General features: G+C 44.8%; 1 protein-coding gene across 1 annotated transcript in view; it reads right to left on the bottom strand.

Moving 5' to 3' along the window:
* Window positions 1–15611, bottom strand: part of PDILT (protein disulfide isomerase like, testis expressed) — a gene marked incomplete at its 5' end in the record, with an annotated part of 55291 nt that extends 39680 nt beyond the window's left edge. Inside the window, 4 exons of the mRNA XM_063932753.1 lie at window positions 4081–4218; window positions 4817–4950; window positions 6894–7100; window positions 15527–15611. Coding sequence (XP_063788823.1) covers window positions 4081–4218; window positions 4817–4950; window positions 6894–7100; window positions 15527–15611 — 564 coding nt within the window. The remainder of the gene's footprint in view (window positions 1–4080; window positions 4219–4816; window positions 4951–6893; window positions 7101–15526) is intronic.
* Between the last annotated feature and the right edge of the window lie 218 nt (window positions 15612–15829).

The following is a 15829-nucleotide window of genomic DNA, read 5'->3' as shown; positions in this document are numbered from 1 at the left end:
TCAAATGGTTATACTGAGTCAATAACCATCACCGCATAAATTAAGAGGTGTATGTAAAGGAGAACAGTTCCGGTATAATATCCAGCAAGTGGATCAACATTACCCTGTTGGTAGTATCCAGTCGGTATGATCCTTGAATTAGCAGGTAGTACTTGCACTGGATGTCAAAACAACAGTAGGTATGGCTTGGTCCTTGTCCACAAAGTGTTACTGGTCCGGATATCAAATGGGAAATGTTTCAGTAGATGCAATAAGCAGCTCAAAGCGTTTGGCAACCTGCTCCTGAGAAAGGTGTGGGGTGATTTCCACACATAAACGCAATGAGCTGCTCATTGCACCTATTGGGACAGTTCCAACTTGATATCCAGACCAGCAACACTTTGTGGGTAAGGACCAACACATACCTACTGTTGGTGGACATCCAACTTATAGTCACACAAAACTTAATACGATACTTAATGAATATTAATGAATATTAAAATACCAAATAATAAATACATTAAAAATCTGTTCATGCACACAAGGTATTAGATTATACCAATATCAATCATTGGAAATGCAAATAGGATTTAATTTGTATAGATTTGTGTATGATCCAAATAACATCTGGTGATCTAGGTGGTGTTATCAAATGGTTATACTGAGTCAATAACCATCACCGCATAAATGAAGAGGTGTATGTAAAGGAGAACAGTTCCGATATAATATCCAGCAAGTGGATCAACATTACCCTGTTGGTAGTATCCAGTCGGTATGATCCTTGAATTAGCAGGTAGTCCTTGCATTGGATGTCAAAACAACAGTAGGTATGGCTTGGTCCTTGTCCACAAAGTGTTACTGGTCCGGATATCAAATGGGAAATGTTTCAGTAGATGCAATAAGCAGCTCAAAGCGTTTGGCAACCTGCTCCTGAGAAAGGTGTGGGGTGATTTCCACACATAAACGCAATGAGCTGCTCATTGCACCTATTGGGACAGTTCCCACTTGATATCCAGACCAGCAACATTTTGTGGGTAAGGACCAACACATACCTACTGTTGGTGGACATCCAGTGTGAGGGCTACTTGCTAGTTTGTCTCTTATACACACACTGAACCTGTATTTCATAACTGCAAGAATTTGTTTGGGGACATTCTTCACTATACTCTGCACTAATATGTTCCTAGTGATCTCATACTCTATATGACATGTACATACTGTTATACTACAGCTTATAAGTCACAATTCTATACAAAATTCTTTACTTGAAAGTATTTTTAAAGTGCTAGAAGTGGCAGGGCAACAGATCTTCATATTTTAATCATAATCTGGTCATGGGGGAAGTGGAGATTGGAGGCGTCAGTAATCCTCACCAAAGAGGCTAATACATGTAAAATAAAGGGATTTTTCCCACGCACTCTGCTGGCTGTTAGTAAGAAGAGCTATATACTATGTAATAATAGAAATTTAGAGCTCTTCGTTACATATGTTTTGCAAAAGATATGATAAGCCTCCAGGCCACTTCACGGTTGCTTTTTGTATCACTTTCTAACCCATAGCTTCTGCTTTTTTCTTATTAACACATATTTAAGGGGGGTACACACGGAGAGATCCGTGCTTAAAATCTAAGCAATCTTGCTAGATTGCTTAGATTTTAAGCACGGATCTGCCGTGTGTATGCCCTCCAGCGATAGCGATGCGTGGCCCCGCGCATCGCTATCGCCGATGCTAGATTGAGCCTGCATGCAGGCTCAATCTAGCAAGTCGCTCACTTCACCGTTGTGTGAAGTGAGCGGCCCCCCCGTCGGCTTTCCCCCTCGCTCAGCACATCGCGCTGTGCTGAGCGGGGTGAGAGATGTGTGCTGAGCGGTCTGTGTTAAGATCACTCAGCACACATCTCTCCCGTGAGTACCCCCCTTAACACTTTAATATCTCAATGGTGTGATGCCCTAGGGTGGTCGAGCCTGAGCTGACTTTGTGGGGTCCAAGCCCTGGACTTATGCTTAGTTAGGGACCTCCAGTAATAGAGCAGCCGTGAAGTGGCCTGGAGGCTTATTATATCTTTTGCAAAACATATGTAATGAAGAGCTCTAAATTTTCTATTATTACATAGTATATAGTTCTTCTTACTAACAGCCAGCAGAGTGCGTAGGAAAAATCCCTTTGTTTTTCTTGTCTAGAGTAACCCGCAGCACCTGAGGAATGTTACCAGCTTGATTAGAGCAGTTTGCCATTATTTATTGCAGTTCAGTGAGGCATAGATGGAGCCAGCATTAGGAGTGCATGCTGGGTCCTGTGGTGCCATTTGGAGGATACAGGTGTGCCTCCAGGTAAGCTAGCTCTCAATCTGGATATGTTTTGTATGTGCCATTATCATGTGGCCGTACATTAAGCAATTGTATGACCCATAGTGGATGTTATTATTATTATTATTATTATGCTGTGTGTGAGTTTGGGGAGAGGTACCCCCCAGGTCTGGTGTGACTGGGCTACGTTGGGGTAGCACGCCATAATATTTATTTAGCACTTATGTAACACTCCTATTTTCCCCCTAATATTACTCTTTTGAGTATTTTATTAACACCCTTATTTTTGTATCACTTTCTAACCCATAGCTTCTGCTTCTTTCTTATTAACACATATTAACACTTTAGTATCTCAATGGTGTGCTGCCCTAGGGTGGTCGGGCCTGAGCTGACTTTGTGGGGTCCAAGCCCTGGACTTATGCTTTGTTAGGGACCTCCAGTAATAGAGCAGCCGTGAAGTGGCCTGGAGGCTTATCATATCTTTTGCAAAACATATGTAACGAAGAGCTCTAAATTTTCTATTATTACATAGTATATAGTTCTTCTTACTAACAGCCAGCAGAGTGCGTGGGAAAAATCCCTTTGTTTTTCTTGTCTAGAGTAACCCCCTCCCGCAGCACCTGAGGAATGTTACCAGCTTGATTAGAGCAGTTTGACATTATTTATTGCAGGCTAAAACATGTGCCTAAAGGTGGGTACACACTGGTAGATATATCTACCGATCAATTGATTGGCAGATATATCTATGGACGGATCGGCCAGTGTGCTGTGCATACACACTGGCCGATCCGTCGGGGACTTACGTCATGAACTGGGCAGGCGTATACACTCGCCCACCCAGTTCAGCTGTCAATCACCGCCGGCCGCCGCAGTATGTGTACGGGCGACCGGCTGGCCGCCTGTACACACACAGTGACGCGTCAATATATCGGTAGATATATTGGCCGTCGGCTGTGCTGTAGGGCCGACGCGATATGTCTGTGAACGATGGAGTTCACAGACATATCGCCCGTACACACTGGCCGACGGACCTGCAATATATCGTCCGTTCAATAGAGTGGTCGATATATCGGCCAGTGTGTACCCACCTTAAGAAAGGCATTAGAGCAGTTACTGGATTAGAGCAGCCTGTAATCAATAAAACCATTACACTCAAATCATAAAACTCAAAGGACTAGACAAGCTAAATGGCTGTATTATAAGTAATTTAGTGCAGCTGTTGTTAGAGGTGTTAACTTATTACTAATCAGGGTTGCCGGGGGGGAGGGAGCAGATACAACATAACTGGGTTCGGGCTTATTGTAGGAGCCTGGCGGACCTGGGTCTGCTGTCCTCCTTCTCTTCTTCCCTGTTAGCATCCGCAGCCTCCCTCCCCGCCCAGCACATGCTGCTGTGTTGTGCAGGGCTGCGGTGAGTGCAGGGAGGCTTCTAAGCACATCAGCAGTCACCTCTCTCACATCATGATGTGCAGGGGCAGTGATCGCACTGATAGCCCTACCCCCCCAGATCTGACACTTTTTTGTAGTGATTACTGGGGGAGTGGTACCTGCGCTCACCTCCTAGTGTTAGTAAGGAAATATGTGACAGATAAGCGTTGTATATATCTATGCCTTTTATTGAGACACAGTGCTCAGGCATAAAGAGTATAATGCATTCAAATAGCAAATGACTTTTCTATAGGCCTAATAGTGGAGGTGTAGCCATGCCCCCTACAGTACAAGGGCCCGCCCCGCTCTCTACAGACCTGTTATTAATAAGAATGATGTAATTATGTACATACACGTTAATACCTTACCTTGTTGTATACTGCAACCATATTCCCGGTTATACCAACATGTAACAAAACATCTTCATTACTGACAAGACCAAAAGGAAACTCTGGGACATCTCTTGCAGCTTCTGAGAAGTGATCGGACAGCTTATTCCCTGGATCCTGCACCCACAGATGGAAAACATCAGCGTAAATATGAATTTACAAATGTGCACTTGCCCCCTTTTTTGTACCCTTGAAAGTCAGTAAGTACATGAAACATTTGGTAGTCAGAGAAACATTTTATTTACATTTATTGTATTGCTGAAATAAGCAACAGTGCCATTAGAACCATTAATTGATAATCCCAACCACCCAAGAGGGCAAAGTTACAGACCTAACTTTTTGTCCAATCACCCTTATCCTCAGGTTCATATAGAGTATACAAGAAGGGGTAAATGGCGCTCGTGTATCTGGATACTTTGCGTGGGCTGCAACCTGTGAATGAAGCACCTCCAAATGACTTCACATAGACAATATTAATAATGGGTTTTCAAGAGACCAGCTCAGATGACTTGGATCTCCACACAGGTGGTAGCCCTCAGTGTAACCAATGGAGGATCTTATCTTTAAAGTTCGGGCTACATGGTAATCTATGATCAGTTCTATGTAGCCGCAGGTCATTGTTACATTAATCTTTATGTGTAATCTGTAGCCAATGGCCACCTGTGGAATTGTCTACAGTTAACTCATTCTGTTGTTTCAAAAATGTTTTCCATACCTTAAAAAATCCAACAACCGTGACTTTATCTGACTGAATAAAAGATTCATAATGGCTAGTGGTGTTAATTAACACAGAGCTAGGTCCCACTCTTCTGCTTATCCAAGTCACAAAGGCAGAGGCTGTTCTAACTCCTTAAAAGAGAACAGACAAGATAAATAGTTACAATCATCATTAAGAAGATGATGAAATCTCAGTACCATGTTCCCTAATATGATTCATGGTGACTAGTTTTGATAAGTGCTAATTGATCTTTAGGGGGATATTCTATTAGCATCGGTACTTTATTGCTGCTAATAGGATCACCGGGGGCGATCCTATTAGCCCTGATGCAGCATGCTGCTCCCCCCGATGCCAGTACTTATTGTGTCTTATGCTTCGATTGCCTCAGGCACCCGAAGCGTAATCCTCGATAAGCGGGCTGCCGGAGCCATGATAACACAAGAGATCGGGGATTTATCCCCAATCCCATGTGTTTTCGCTCGATCGCGGGTCCAATTTCGGCCAATCAAAATGGCCTCTAATTGGATAACGCGATAATTACCATCGGTAATTAATCGCGAAATCCGGCCGTTTTGACCAGCCGAAATCACTTCAGGGCTAATAGGATACTGCTCTTTGTATACTTTCAAACTTAGAAAATAAACTATATTTGTACATCACTTTATATCTCTAGTCTGGATTCCTTGGGATAAATTTACTAAGCGGCGGTTTTGCTATCATTTCAAACCCACCAGAGCTTGTTCTATTCCAAAAAGACAGTATTTACTAAAGGTCGTTTTGACCTTCTAAATAGAACCATGCGTTGATCACCAACAGTTTGTAAGCTCATATCCTGCTGGGATCCCACCACAAATCCCTGTACTGACTTGTATACAACAAAAATAGGGAAAAATGAAGAAAGAAAAAATGGCGTGGGGATAACCTCTATTTCATAATCAGCCTGGGTAGCTAAAAATAGAAGAGGAATTTCCATATGGAGGGGGGCTCTTTTACAACAACCAGCAGTAGGCTGAAATAGTCAGGGTTGGTCACAAGATAGCAGGGACACAAGTGGCATGGGGGCCCCTGTCATAATGTCAATCAGCCCAGGGCTGGACTCCCTACGGAAAAGCAAACCCCCCCAAAAAAAATTGAGAGTCACCGAGTGACTGTCATTAGCATCATGGTCCTGTAAAGGTCAAGTTTTATGTCATCCTATGGAACTTCTGAAATGTTATTTCTTGTAGGTTTTGTGGTGGATTTGAGCTTTGTAAACTTGTGGTATGCAATCCTGCTGGTAAACCTCTGCAAGACTGCTAAGATTTCAAACCCACTGCCTAGTAAATATACCCTAATTATAGAGTATATTAAATAAATATACCCCAATTGTAAACTTCTTAAAAAAGAGTATTAAGAGAACTAAATTGTGTTGCCCAGGGAGTAATTAAAACTTTGGTGGACCATACCCCATTTTTGGTAGGGGCCTATGATGTAACTGTGTGTATTACTGTAAACATATTTTTTCAATGTTTTTTTCTGGTGGTTTTGGGCAAGATGACAGTGGTTTTGGTCTATGTAAACGCGTTGGGTATGGTATGCCGGCGGCCGGGATCCCAGCGGTCAGCATACCGATACGCTTGCCACAGGCTCTATTCCCACTCTATAGGTGTTGTGGACACCCACGAGTGGGAATAGCCCCTATTAGCTGGGATTCCGGCTGGCGGCATTGTCAGTGGTCGGGATTATGGCGTCGGTATCCCAACTGCCGGCAGTGTTACCGCATCCCTTGTAAACTGCTGCACATCACCTGCAGCTTGACATCTCTACCTCAAACGTGGCGGTTTAGGACACTAAACTGCTGGTTATACAATATTTTAAACTGAAACCAAACTCATTTCTTAGTAAATTTACCTCCAAGTATTGAAGAATATTACTGTCAAATTTATTTTTTATTTGTTGTTTCTAGCCAGTGCTAAAGCATAGATGGTAACAATTTCAGATAAAAGAAATGTAGGGTGCAATTACTAATTCTAACATTTCAACCTACACAAGCAGCCCCCTGCATGGCAGGTGCACGTCACAGTCAGTTGCATACCTTTGCAGTCTGTTGGGTTTTTCCTGTCACCATTGACAAAAAGTTTAAATGTTGGAAATTCCTTGATTTTAAATTCCTTCCCAAGATCTTTTTCCTGGGTGATATCAACTTGGCCAAACCGTACATCTGACATATCATGCTTAAGTTGTCCTGCAGCTACAGAGAACTCCTCTTTCACTGTCTGCGATGGTCCAGATAAAGCAATGTCTGAAAAGAGTATCAACAAAAATTATATTTTTCCTCAGTGGCAAAAACACTGTATTTGGAAACAGCACTCTAATTCATATTATTTACTAGTATTATTCTGGGCTCTGTTTACAAAGGACCTAGGGGGTGATTCAGATCTGATCGCTGCTGTGCGTTTTCTTACAGCGGGCGATCTGCGATAGACTGCACATGTGTATCCACGCGCATCGGTAAAACAACAACAGGCATCGCCGGACAGCGACTGGAAGGTGCGAAAACTTTGATCCCAGGGGCGTTCGCAAGGTGATTGACAGGTAGAGGCCATTTGTGGGTGGTAACTGATCGTTTTCTGGGAGTGTCAGGGAAAACGCAGGCATTCCCAAGCATTTTCAGCGAGGGTGTGTGATGTCAGCTTCGGCCCCGATCAGCCTGTTCTCATCGCACTGTAGGAGTAAGTCCTGGGCTGCGCACAGACTGCACACACTGGATTTTTTGCAGCTTGGCGTCCACATGCGATCGCACACTTGCACAGGCGAATATACACTCCCCTTGGGCAGCGACTATCTGAACGTAGCACAACAAATTTAGCAGCCCAGCGATCAGGTCTGAATCACCCCCCTTATTTAGCTTCAGTTGCAGTTTTGCAATGTTAGCAAAACTGAAACTGCTTGCAATCACATGCTGGGAGCCACCCAGCAGAGTGCAATGCCACCCAGCATGCTAAAGGCAGCCAGCGATGCAATCGCAATTGAATTGCTAAATAAGTGAAGCCCCCCTGCCTCCACAGCCTGGCTGCGAAGGCAGGCACAGGGCATCCATATTTTCCATTGCAGCGGACGCTTGTGGTGTCACGTGGCTGCCCCGAAAACTGCCCCGGCCAGCCCCGTATTTGCTGCACCACCCCTGCAATGCCGCGTCACCTCCCCCAACCACCCATGAACACCTCTGCCTGTCAATCAGGCAGCGGCGTTCGCATAGCTGAGGTGCGATCGCATCCCCCCGGTCATTGCATGCACAGCCCATGTGCGTGCACACTATGGCGAGACTGGGGAGGATGCGATCGTATCGCAGCAGCATATGCTGCTGAATAAGGTACAATATTAATTGCCATATTTAGTGTACAATCACTGTGACAAAAATGCATATGTGCAATGTTATGAGCCGTGGTTCAGATTGTTCCCCCGCTCCCTGACCGCTGGCTCCATGGCAACCGGGAAGCCGGGCTTATGCAGCGGTCGGGGTTGCCAGGAAGCGGGAAAGCCGGAAGCCTCCTTGGAGAGGTGTACAGAAGGCTGGTGGACAGGCAGCAGAGAGTTAGGGGAGGTTGGCTGCTTTGCGATTTTGATTGGCTCTTGCCTCCTTTATATGTTGTGTCTGCCTCTCACTCCCTGCTGGTCATAGTCTTTGGTTGCAGCAGGAGCCCTTGTCTCTCAGAATTAGTATTAGCTGGTGGATACCTTTCTTTGGTTTTTGGAAAGACCTACTTTTGCTGTATTCTTGTGTCCAGCCCCGGGTTAGCCCCATTACCAGTCGTGAAGTTTGTGCTCTTATTGTACTTCTCTCCATTTGCTTTGTCTCCATTATATACTCCACCTGTGTACATATTCTCCTGCGTAATTTAGGTACTCATTCTACCAGAAGCATTTCCTGTGATTGGGAGGGTTCTGTATTTCTGTGCTCTTGTTTATTCTCATTCTCATAATTATATAGTTTCTTTGTACGTTTCTCTAACACACCTGTTGTAGTTTCACATGCTTTTCTGATATTTCTTCATCTCTGCAGTTTGGTCTTTTTTTCTGTCCAGAATTTAAGTCTTTTTGTCTTGGTCTATCTTGTGTCTTTCTCTTTACCGACATTGATTTGGGTCACTTTGGGTTGAGCTCGTACTACCACCAGTGGTGTAAGTCCTGGTGGCATCCCAGTATCGGTAGGCACATCTCACCTTATGAGAAAAGCGGCTATTATAGGCAAGAAGACCCACTGGTGAGTTCTATGAGTCAGCCCTGGGTGTTTAAGGGTCATCGCCCAGAAGATCTCCGACAACCTCATCCTTCTTGGAAAGAAGATTCTACAGTTTTAACATGCGCATGTGCAGTATGGTTCCTGCAATGCTGCTTGCAAATCATGCATTTGTATGTCATCACACTCTTCCACATGCCCCTTATATATCATCATAACCTACCCCTCCACAGACTCCATCCCTGTTCCGCCTCCCCAGTTTAGGGCTGCTTCAGAAATATTTCCCGGGCTGGTTTCCCATCCCAATTCACTCTTGGTTTGAAGATAGAACAAAGGGCCTGTCCAGAGCAGTTAGCAAATACTATGGTTGGTTTGAGTTCTGCTTCAATGTTAGAAGATACAGTAGGTGCATGCACAGGATCTGTAATGCAAAATCTCTCGCAGTTCCCCAAAGCTGCAGCCTGCTGTTTGGTGGTGGGCCAGGGACCTAACACCTGACTTTCTGGGAGTGCCTGAGGCCAGGGTCTGCATCTTCTGTCGCAGATTTACTGGCTTCAGCTATGGAGCTGCGATAGTCAATCAGGGTCGCTCAGATGGCCGATGCTTTCACAGAGTGATCCGATGCTGCATATAAGGACACAGCAGCAGATCACAGAGGCAGTCAGGTAGTGTCTATTTATACAAGGCGTCTCCTGTTAAATTAGCTTATTTTCACATTGCTGCTGCTTTCAAAGATGTAGCAGCGATGTCAACTGCGTTGATCTCTGAATCAGGCCCAAAGTCTTGTTGTGCAATGGAGGACATTCCACAGAATGGAAGCAGCCTGGATAAAGTCCTAAAACCGTGAAAGGGAGGTAATGAGTGTAGATGAGAGACACAGATCTCATGCAGAGCAGAGGGGGGTATTTCAGACAAGAGAAGAGATGTATAATGTTGTAGTCTTGTTTGTAGTCTTGTATGTTATTATTAGCAAAGTTTTATATTGGATTCTGTAAAATACAGGCAGTCAGTGTAAGGTCTGACAGCAGAGCAGCAGTAGAAGAAGGTGTTTTTGAGGAGTCTAGCTGCCCTAATCCAAATAGATTGTAGGGGTTAAAGTCCAATAAAGAGATTATTGCAATTATCAGGTATTGGAAGATATTGAGTGCATGAATTAGGGTTTTTGCAGTTTCTTGTGTAAGATTCTGGATAGGTTTCCTAGATGTATTTAGCATGATTTGGATACAGATTGTATGTAGTTTGCAAAGGATAGTTTTGACTCAAGGATGACATCTTGGAGGCAAGTTTGAGGGGTAAGGTCTATTGTTATGTTGTCAACAGTAGATATGTCAGATAGGTAGCTTCTGTTGACTGTTGGGAATTTTATTAGCTATTTTTAAAAAAATATTTAGTTTGAGGTGTCATTATGACATCCATACCTCCCAACTGTCCAGATTTTCAAGGGACAATCCTGCACTGTCCCACCCGCAGGACACAGTGTCCTGCAGTGTGTGTGAGGAAGGAGGGGGGGCACTTGGGAGGCTCCCTGTTGCTCACTGCTCTGCTTAGCACAGCGTCTATTCATGGGAGACAGAGGGACTGGGGGCATGCTAGCACCTCACAGAGCGCTGGGCGTGCACCCTCAGTCCCGAATATGGGAGGCTTGGCTTGTGATTGTGACATTCCCACAAAGCCATTCCCATTTTGCAGATGTCACACACCCTTTTCGGGCGCATGCGGCTTTGACGCATTCAGAAGTCCTGAGTCTCCAAGCTTGAATGTTGGGCGGTATGGACATCCAAGATTAAATGACAGATGGTCAGTAACATGGGCGAATGTAGAGGGTCAAAGATCTGAAGAGTTTAAGTAAATTTGGGTATCATCCGCATACAGGTGACACTGAAATCCAAATTAGCTTGCTAGTTTTCCAAAAGAAGTGGTATGAATAGAGAACAGCTGAGGATGTAGAACTGAGCCATGTGATATTACAACTGATAGAGGAAGTGGAGAGGGGATGGATCCAGAGAAGGGAACACTGAAAGAGCAATTTGATAAGTAGGATGAGAAACAGGATTGGACTGTGTCCTGAATAGCTAGGGAATTTACATCAAACGTTTTTACAATGAACTCCACTACCACCCATGACATAAATGTTATTATTGGCCTTATTCCCCTAGCTGGCATCCCGGGGGATGAATCATGCAAGAGTTTTTCCCATTTTATGGGTGAATCGGCCAATTAGGATCCACAGACTCACTTTTCAACTGAAGCTGTGAAAAGAACACAGTTGCCATCAGCAAAACAGCTGCATGATTTAAAAATGCAGATATGACACTTGGCTGTGGGCCTAATTCAGAGATGGGCACGGATCTTTGGACGCAACAGTGATGTGAACATATGCTAATGAAATAGGAGGCATTGGAGGAAAAAAGAGGCATCCTCTTGACATTGCAGATCCGAGTGCTGCACCCTAAAATGACCATTCACCATCTGAGTAACCCAGAGCTTACTTAGATTGGCCCCCACAGCTCCGTAGAAGCCCTCACTCCCTGTTGTTGAGAAGGCTGCCCAACTCCTGTTGGTAAATGGTTTGCTCCGTGCCTGTCTCCTTATGTATGGGATTACATTGGCACATCCACTAGTTTCTGTCCCCTAGTGCCAGTATCTCAGGGAGGTGGAGTTATGACCCATAGCTCCTCCATCTTAGTGAGAGTGTCAGCAGAGCACGCAGTGACAGCATGTGTGTGAGCTGAGAGAGACGTACATCGTTCCTATGCGTACCGCATGTACCGCACCTCCGGAGCTAATACAGAGCCCTGTGGTGCATCGCTTTTCCTTCACAACGGGAGTCAGAATGCACGAACGTGCATTCCTCCATCCCTCACCACTAGAGCATATCCCCGCAGTCATACCGCAGCCATATCAGGACACTGGTAAGTACCGCTACCAACATCTGTGCTACCCTGTATGTTATATCAGACCATGTGTCTACTATTGCTGCATACTCAAGTCACCTGTGTGTATACCAGAATAAACCTGCATTGCTGTCTAACTCATTAGTGTGTGGACTAACATCACTGCCAAGCACCACAATACGCTGCTAATAGGTTATGGGCTCAGGCCCTGTGTGCTTGAAGATTAACCCCTACGTGTTTGAATATAAAAGAACACACAGATAAAGTTAAAATTACTTTTATACAAGTGCAGAGAAATGTATAACACAGGACACAGTATGAACTTTGCTAAGCTGAAAGGTTCAGAGAACTATGCTACATGGAAGTTTGCCACAATAGACCCAGGAGCAGGTCCAAACCCAGATGACGTAGACAGAGCCATCAGGATGATAGGTTTAGCTGTGGAGCAGCATGTTTATTCTAGTCAGTGGGAAAGTGTCAGCTAAGGACAAAGGTCTAATGAGAAGGATAAGTTTGAGACGCATGCTATATGGAATGAAACTGAGTGCCTGCAAGGATATGAATGATTATATTGATAAGTTATTGTCGATAGCTCAGCAGTTGGCATCTGTGGGGGCACAGGTGGACGAGGAAGAAGTGCCAATGTCTATGTTGCAGAATCTGACGCCAGAATTTGATTTTTTTGGTTGTTGCTTTAGAGTCAAACGACACTAAACTGGAGATTGTAGAGGCCAAACTACTGCAGTTCCAAGAACGTATTCCTGTCGAGACCATAGCTGAGGGTTCTACCTTGATCACAATGGGCACAAAGTCTAAAAAGCACAGGTTCAAATATTTTGTATGTCACAAGATAGGACATAAAGCTTCAGATTGCAGAATGAGAAATTCCAGTGGTGCGCAGAAGCAGCGTGACAAGCCAAACAAGTCAGCACTGAATGTAGCAGACGGTCACTGGAAGGATTGCTGGTACATGGACTCGGGGGCCACTAGGCATTTCAGTTGCAATAGGCATTGTTACAGTTCTTTAACACCATGTGTATCCAGTACAGTTACAGGGATTGGAAATAAAGTCCTTACAGCATCACAAGCTGGGACAATCACAGTGCATTAAAGAATTGGAGGAGAAAAAGTTGTTACAGATATCCAAGATGTATTGTACGTGCCTGATTTAGGAAGTAATTTCATTGCTATCAGCGTCCTAGAGAAAAAAGGCTACACAGCCAATTTCAGAAGGGCAAGTGTATGGTGCAAAATAAAAGAGAACTGTTATTGCTTATGTGGCATACTGGAATGTTAGGAGACAAGAGATATTGGAAAGTTCCAAAAGCCATTTAATTCTTATCAGTGAGTGGGGGAGTTTTATGGCCCCAAAACCAGTTCTGGCAGACCCTGCCACATCTAGGGGGTTAGGACAGGAAGTGCAGGGGGATTTTAGAAAAAGGGAACAAAGCACAGGACAGTTCAGTGTGAGCTGAGGACTGAGATGGAGGGCACAGGCTAGTGTCCAGGAGAAACGCAGTCTGGGGACTGTGGAACAAGCATCTATAACTCCACAATCCCTGGCATTATGGAACAGCATGTAGGTGCTGCTAGGAAGAGCAAGAGATATCCAGATTTGCAGTGTGAGAGCAGCTACAGCATGAGCAATCAGTGGAAGAAATAAAGGGGATCCTCACCTTCAGGGGTACCCAAGAAGCAGGACGGGAGGTGTGAGTCTGCGGGAGAGGACGAGCTGGGTGAGTGATAGCAAAATCACGTTTTGCAGAAGGCCCCCAGGTACGTGTCCATGAGAGATCCCGTTTAGATATAGCCCCTAGCGAATGGGGGAGAGCACACTGAAACGAATCTCAGTTTGCGGAAGCCGCACTACTGATTCCCAGAGACTGCGCTGGTATGTACTGTACTGTAATGCTGTCACATCACTGTTAATGCTGTTGTTGCCAGTGAAGCAAATGAAAGGAGATGTAACCTGATGGAACCCATATGAATATTATGCTGGGGAGAAGAAAAAGAAGTTAAATGTTACTGTCGTGATAACCCTGTCTGAACTGTGAATAAACTGCTTGCTTATGTGATGAGAAGGCCTGGCGTGACAATGCTTATTAATATGACTGATGGACCGGCCGCTGCCCGGCTATCACAACTTGGCGTCCGCGAACAGGATCGGTACCGAAGATTTATTTGACAATTTGGGGAAAACTTTATTGGGAGGGGCCCATGAAAGCCACCTACCTTTTCTGACCCAGCGAACTGGGGAAGAAAGGGCCGGCATGGGCAGGTTCTAAGTGTTTGGCACAATTGCCAGAAGATGTTAGAACATTCATGATCATCTGTGACCCAGGACTGCAATTCAGAGGAAAAAGGCAGCAGTATATGTGATTTGTATTTCATGGGATGTTTTGCATGCCATGTTTTGCTGCTCATGTGATTGTTATATTGTGTGTTTGCATGCCATGTTTTTCTGCTCATGTGATTGTTATACTGTGTGTAATGTATACTGCAATTATGCTTGTTTATTGTGTGTTATGTTTTGACCTTGCTGTAGAGTATACAGTAAGAGACTGTTCCTTGCTAGACTTTTTGCAAGCTCATAGGTATATTGCGTGGGGACACGCAAGATTTTAGCAGGGGTGTATGTGGCATACTGGAATGTTAGGAGACAAGAGATATTGGAAAGTTCCAAAAGCCATTTAATTCTTATCAGTGAGTGGGGGAGTTTTATGGCCCCAAAACCAGTTCTGGCAGACCCTGCCACATCTAGGGGGTTAGGACAGGAAGTGCAGGGGGATTTTAGAAAAAGGGAACAAAGCACAGGACAGTTCAGTGTGAGCTGAGGACTGAGATGGAGGGCACAGGCTAGTGTCCAGGAGAAACGCAGTCTGGGGACTGTGGAACAAGCATCTATAACTCCACAGTCCCTGGCATTATGGAACAGCATGTAGGTGCTGCTAGGAAGAGCAAGAGATATCCAGATTTGCAGTGTGAGAGCAGCTACAGCATGAGCAATCAGTGGAAGAAATAAAGGGGAACCTCACCTTCAGGGGTACCCAAGAAGCAGGACGGGAGGTGTGAGTCTGCGGGAGAGGACGAGCTGGGTGAGTGATAGGAAATCACGTTTGGCGGAAGGCCCCCAGTAACGTGTCCATGAGAGATCCTGTTTAGATATAGCCCCTAGCGAATGGGGGAGAGCACACTGAAATGAATCTCAGTTTGCGGAAGCCGCACTACTGATTCCCAGAGACTGCGCTGGTATGTACTGTACTGTACTGTAATGCTGTCACATCACTGTTAATGCTGTTGTTGCCAGTGAAGCAAATGAAAGGAGATGTAACCTGATGGAACCCATATGAATATTATGCTGGGGAGAAGAAAAATAAGTTAAGTGTTACTGTCGTGATAACCCTGTCTGAACTGTGAATAAACTGCTTGCTTATGTGATGAGAAGGCCTGGCGTGACAATGCTTATTAATATGACTGATGGACCGGCCGCTGCCCGGCTATCACACTTACAGTAGCGGTAGTGCAACCCGGTGCAACCAACTATATGTCCTGGACACTGAGGAGTGTACTGCAGTGATGGCTACTGATACAAACCAGTCGATGGAGCTGTGGCACAAACGTTTGGGTCATCTAGGATATGACAACGTCCAGAAACTGCTAGATGGAATGGTAACAGGGATCACATGAGCAATGCTAAAAGACCCATGTGTGAGAGTTGCATAAAAGGCAAGCAAACTCGCAACCCATTTCCAAAATCAGTTAGTAGAGCAGAGACACCACTAGCGGTAGTGCACACTGATGTGTGTGGTCCAATGGTGGTAGAATCAATCAGTGGCTACAGGTATTTCATGACTCTCATTGATGACGCCACAAGAATGGCACACATGTACTTCATTA

The sequence above is a fragment of the Pseudophryne corroboree genome, chromosome 7, assembly GCF_028390025.1.
Source record: "Pseudophryne corroboree isolate aPseCor3 chromosome 7, aPseCor3.hap2, whole genome shotgun sequence".
Taxonomy (NCBI): Eukaryota; Metazoa; Chordata; class Amphibia; order Anura; family Myobatrachidae; genus Pseudophryne; species Pseudophryne corroboree.
Note: the sequence above shows the minus strand (reverse complement) of the source record. Positions and strands in the feature narration are given on the sequence as shown.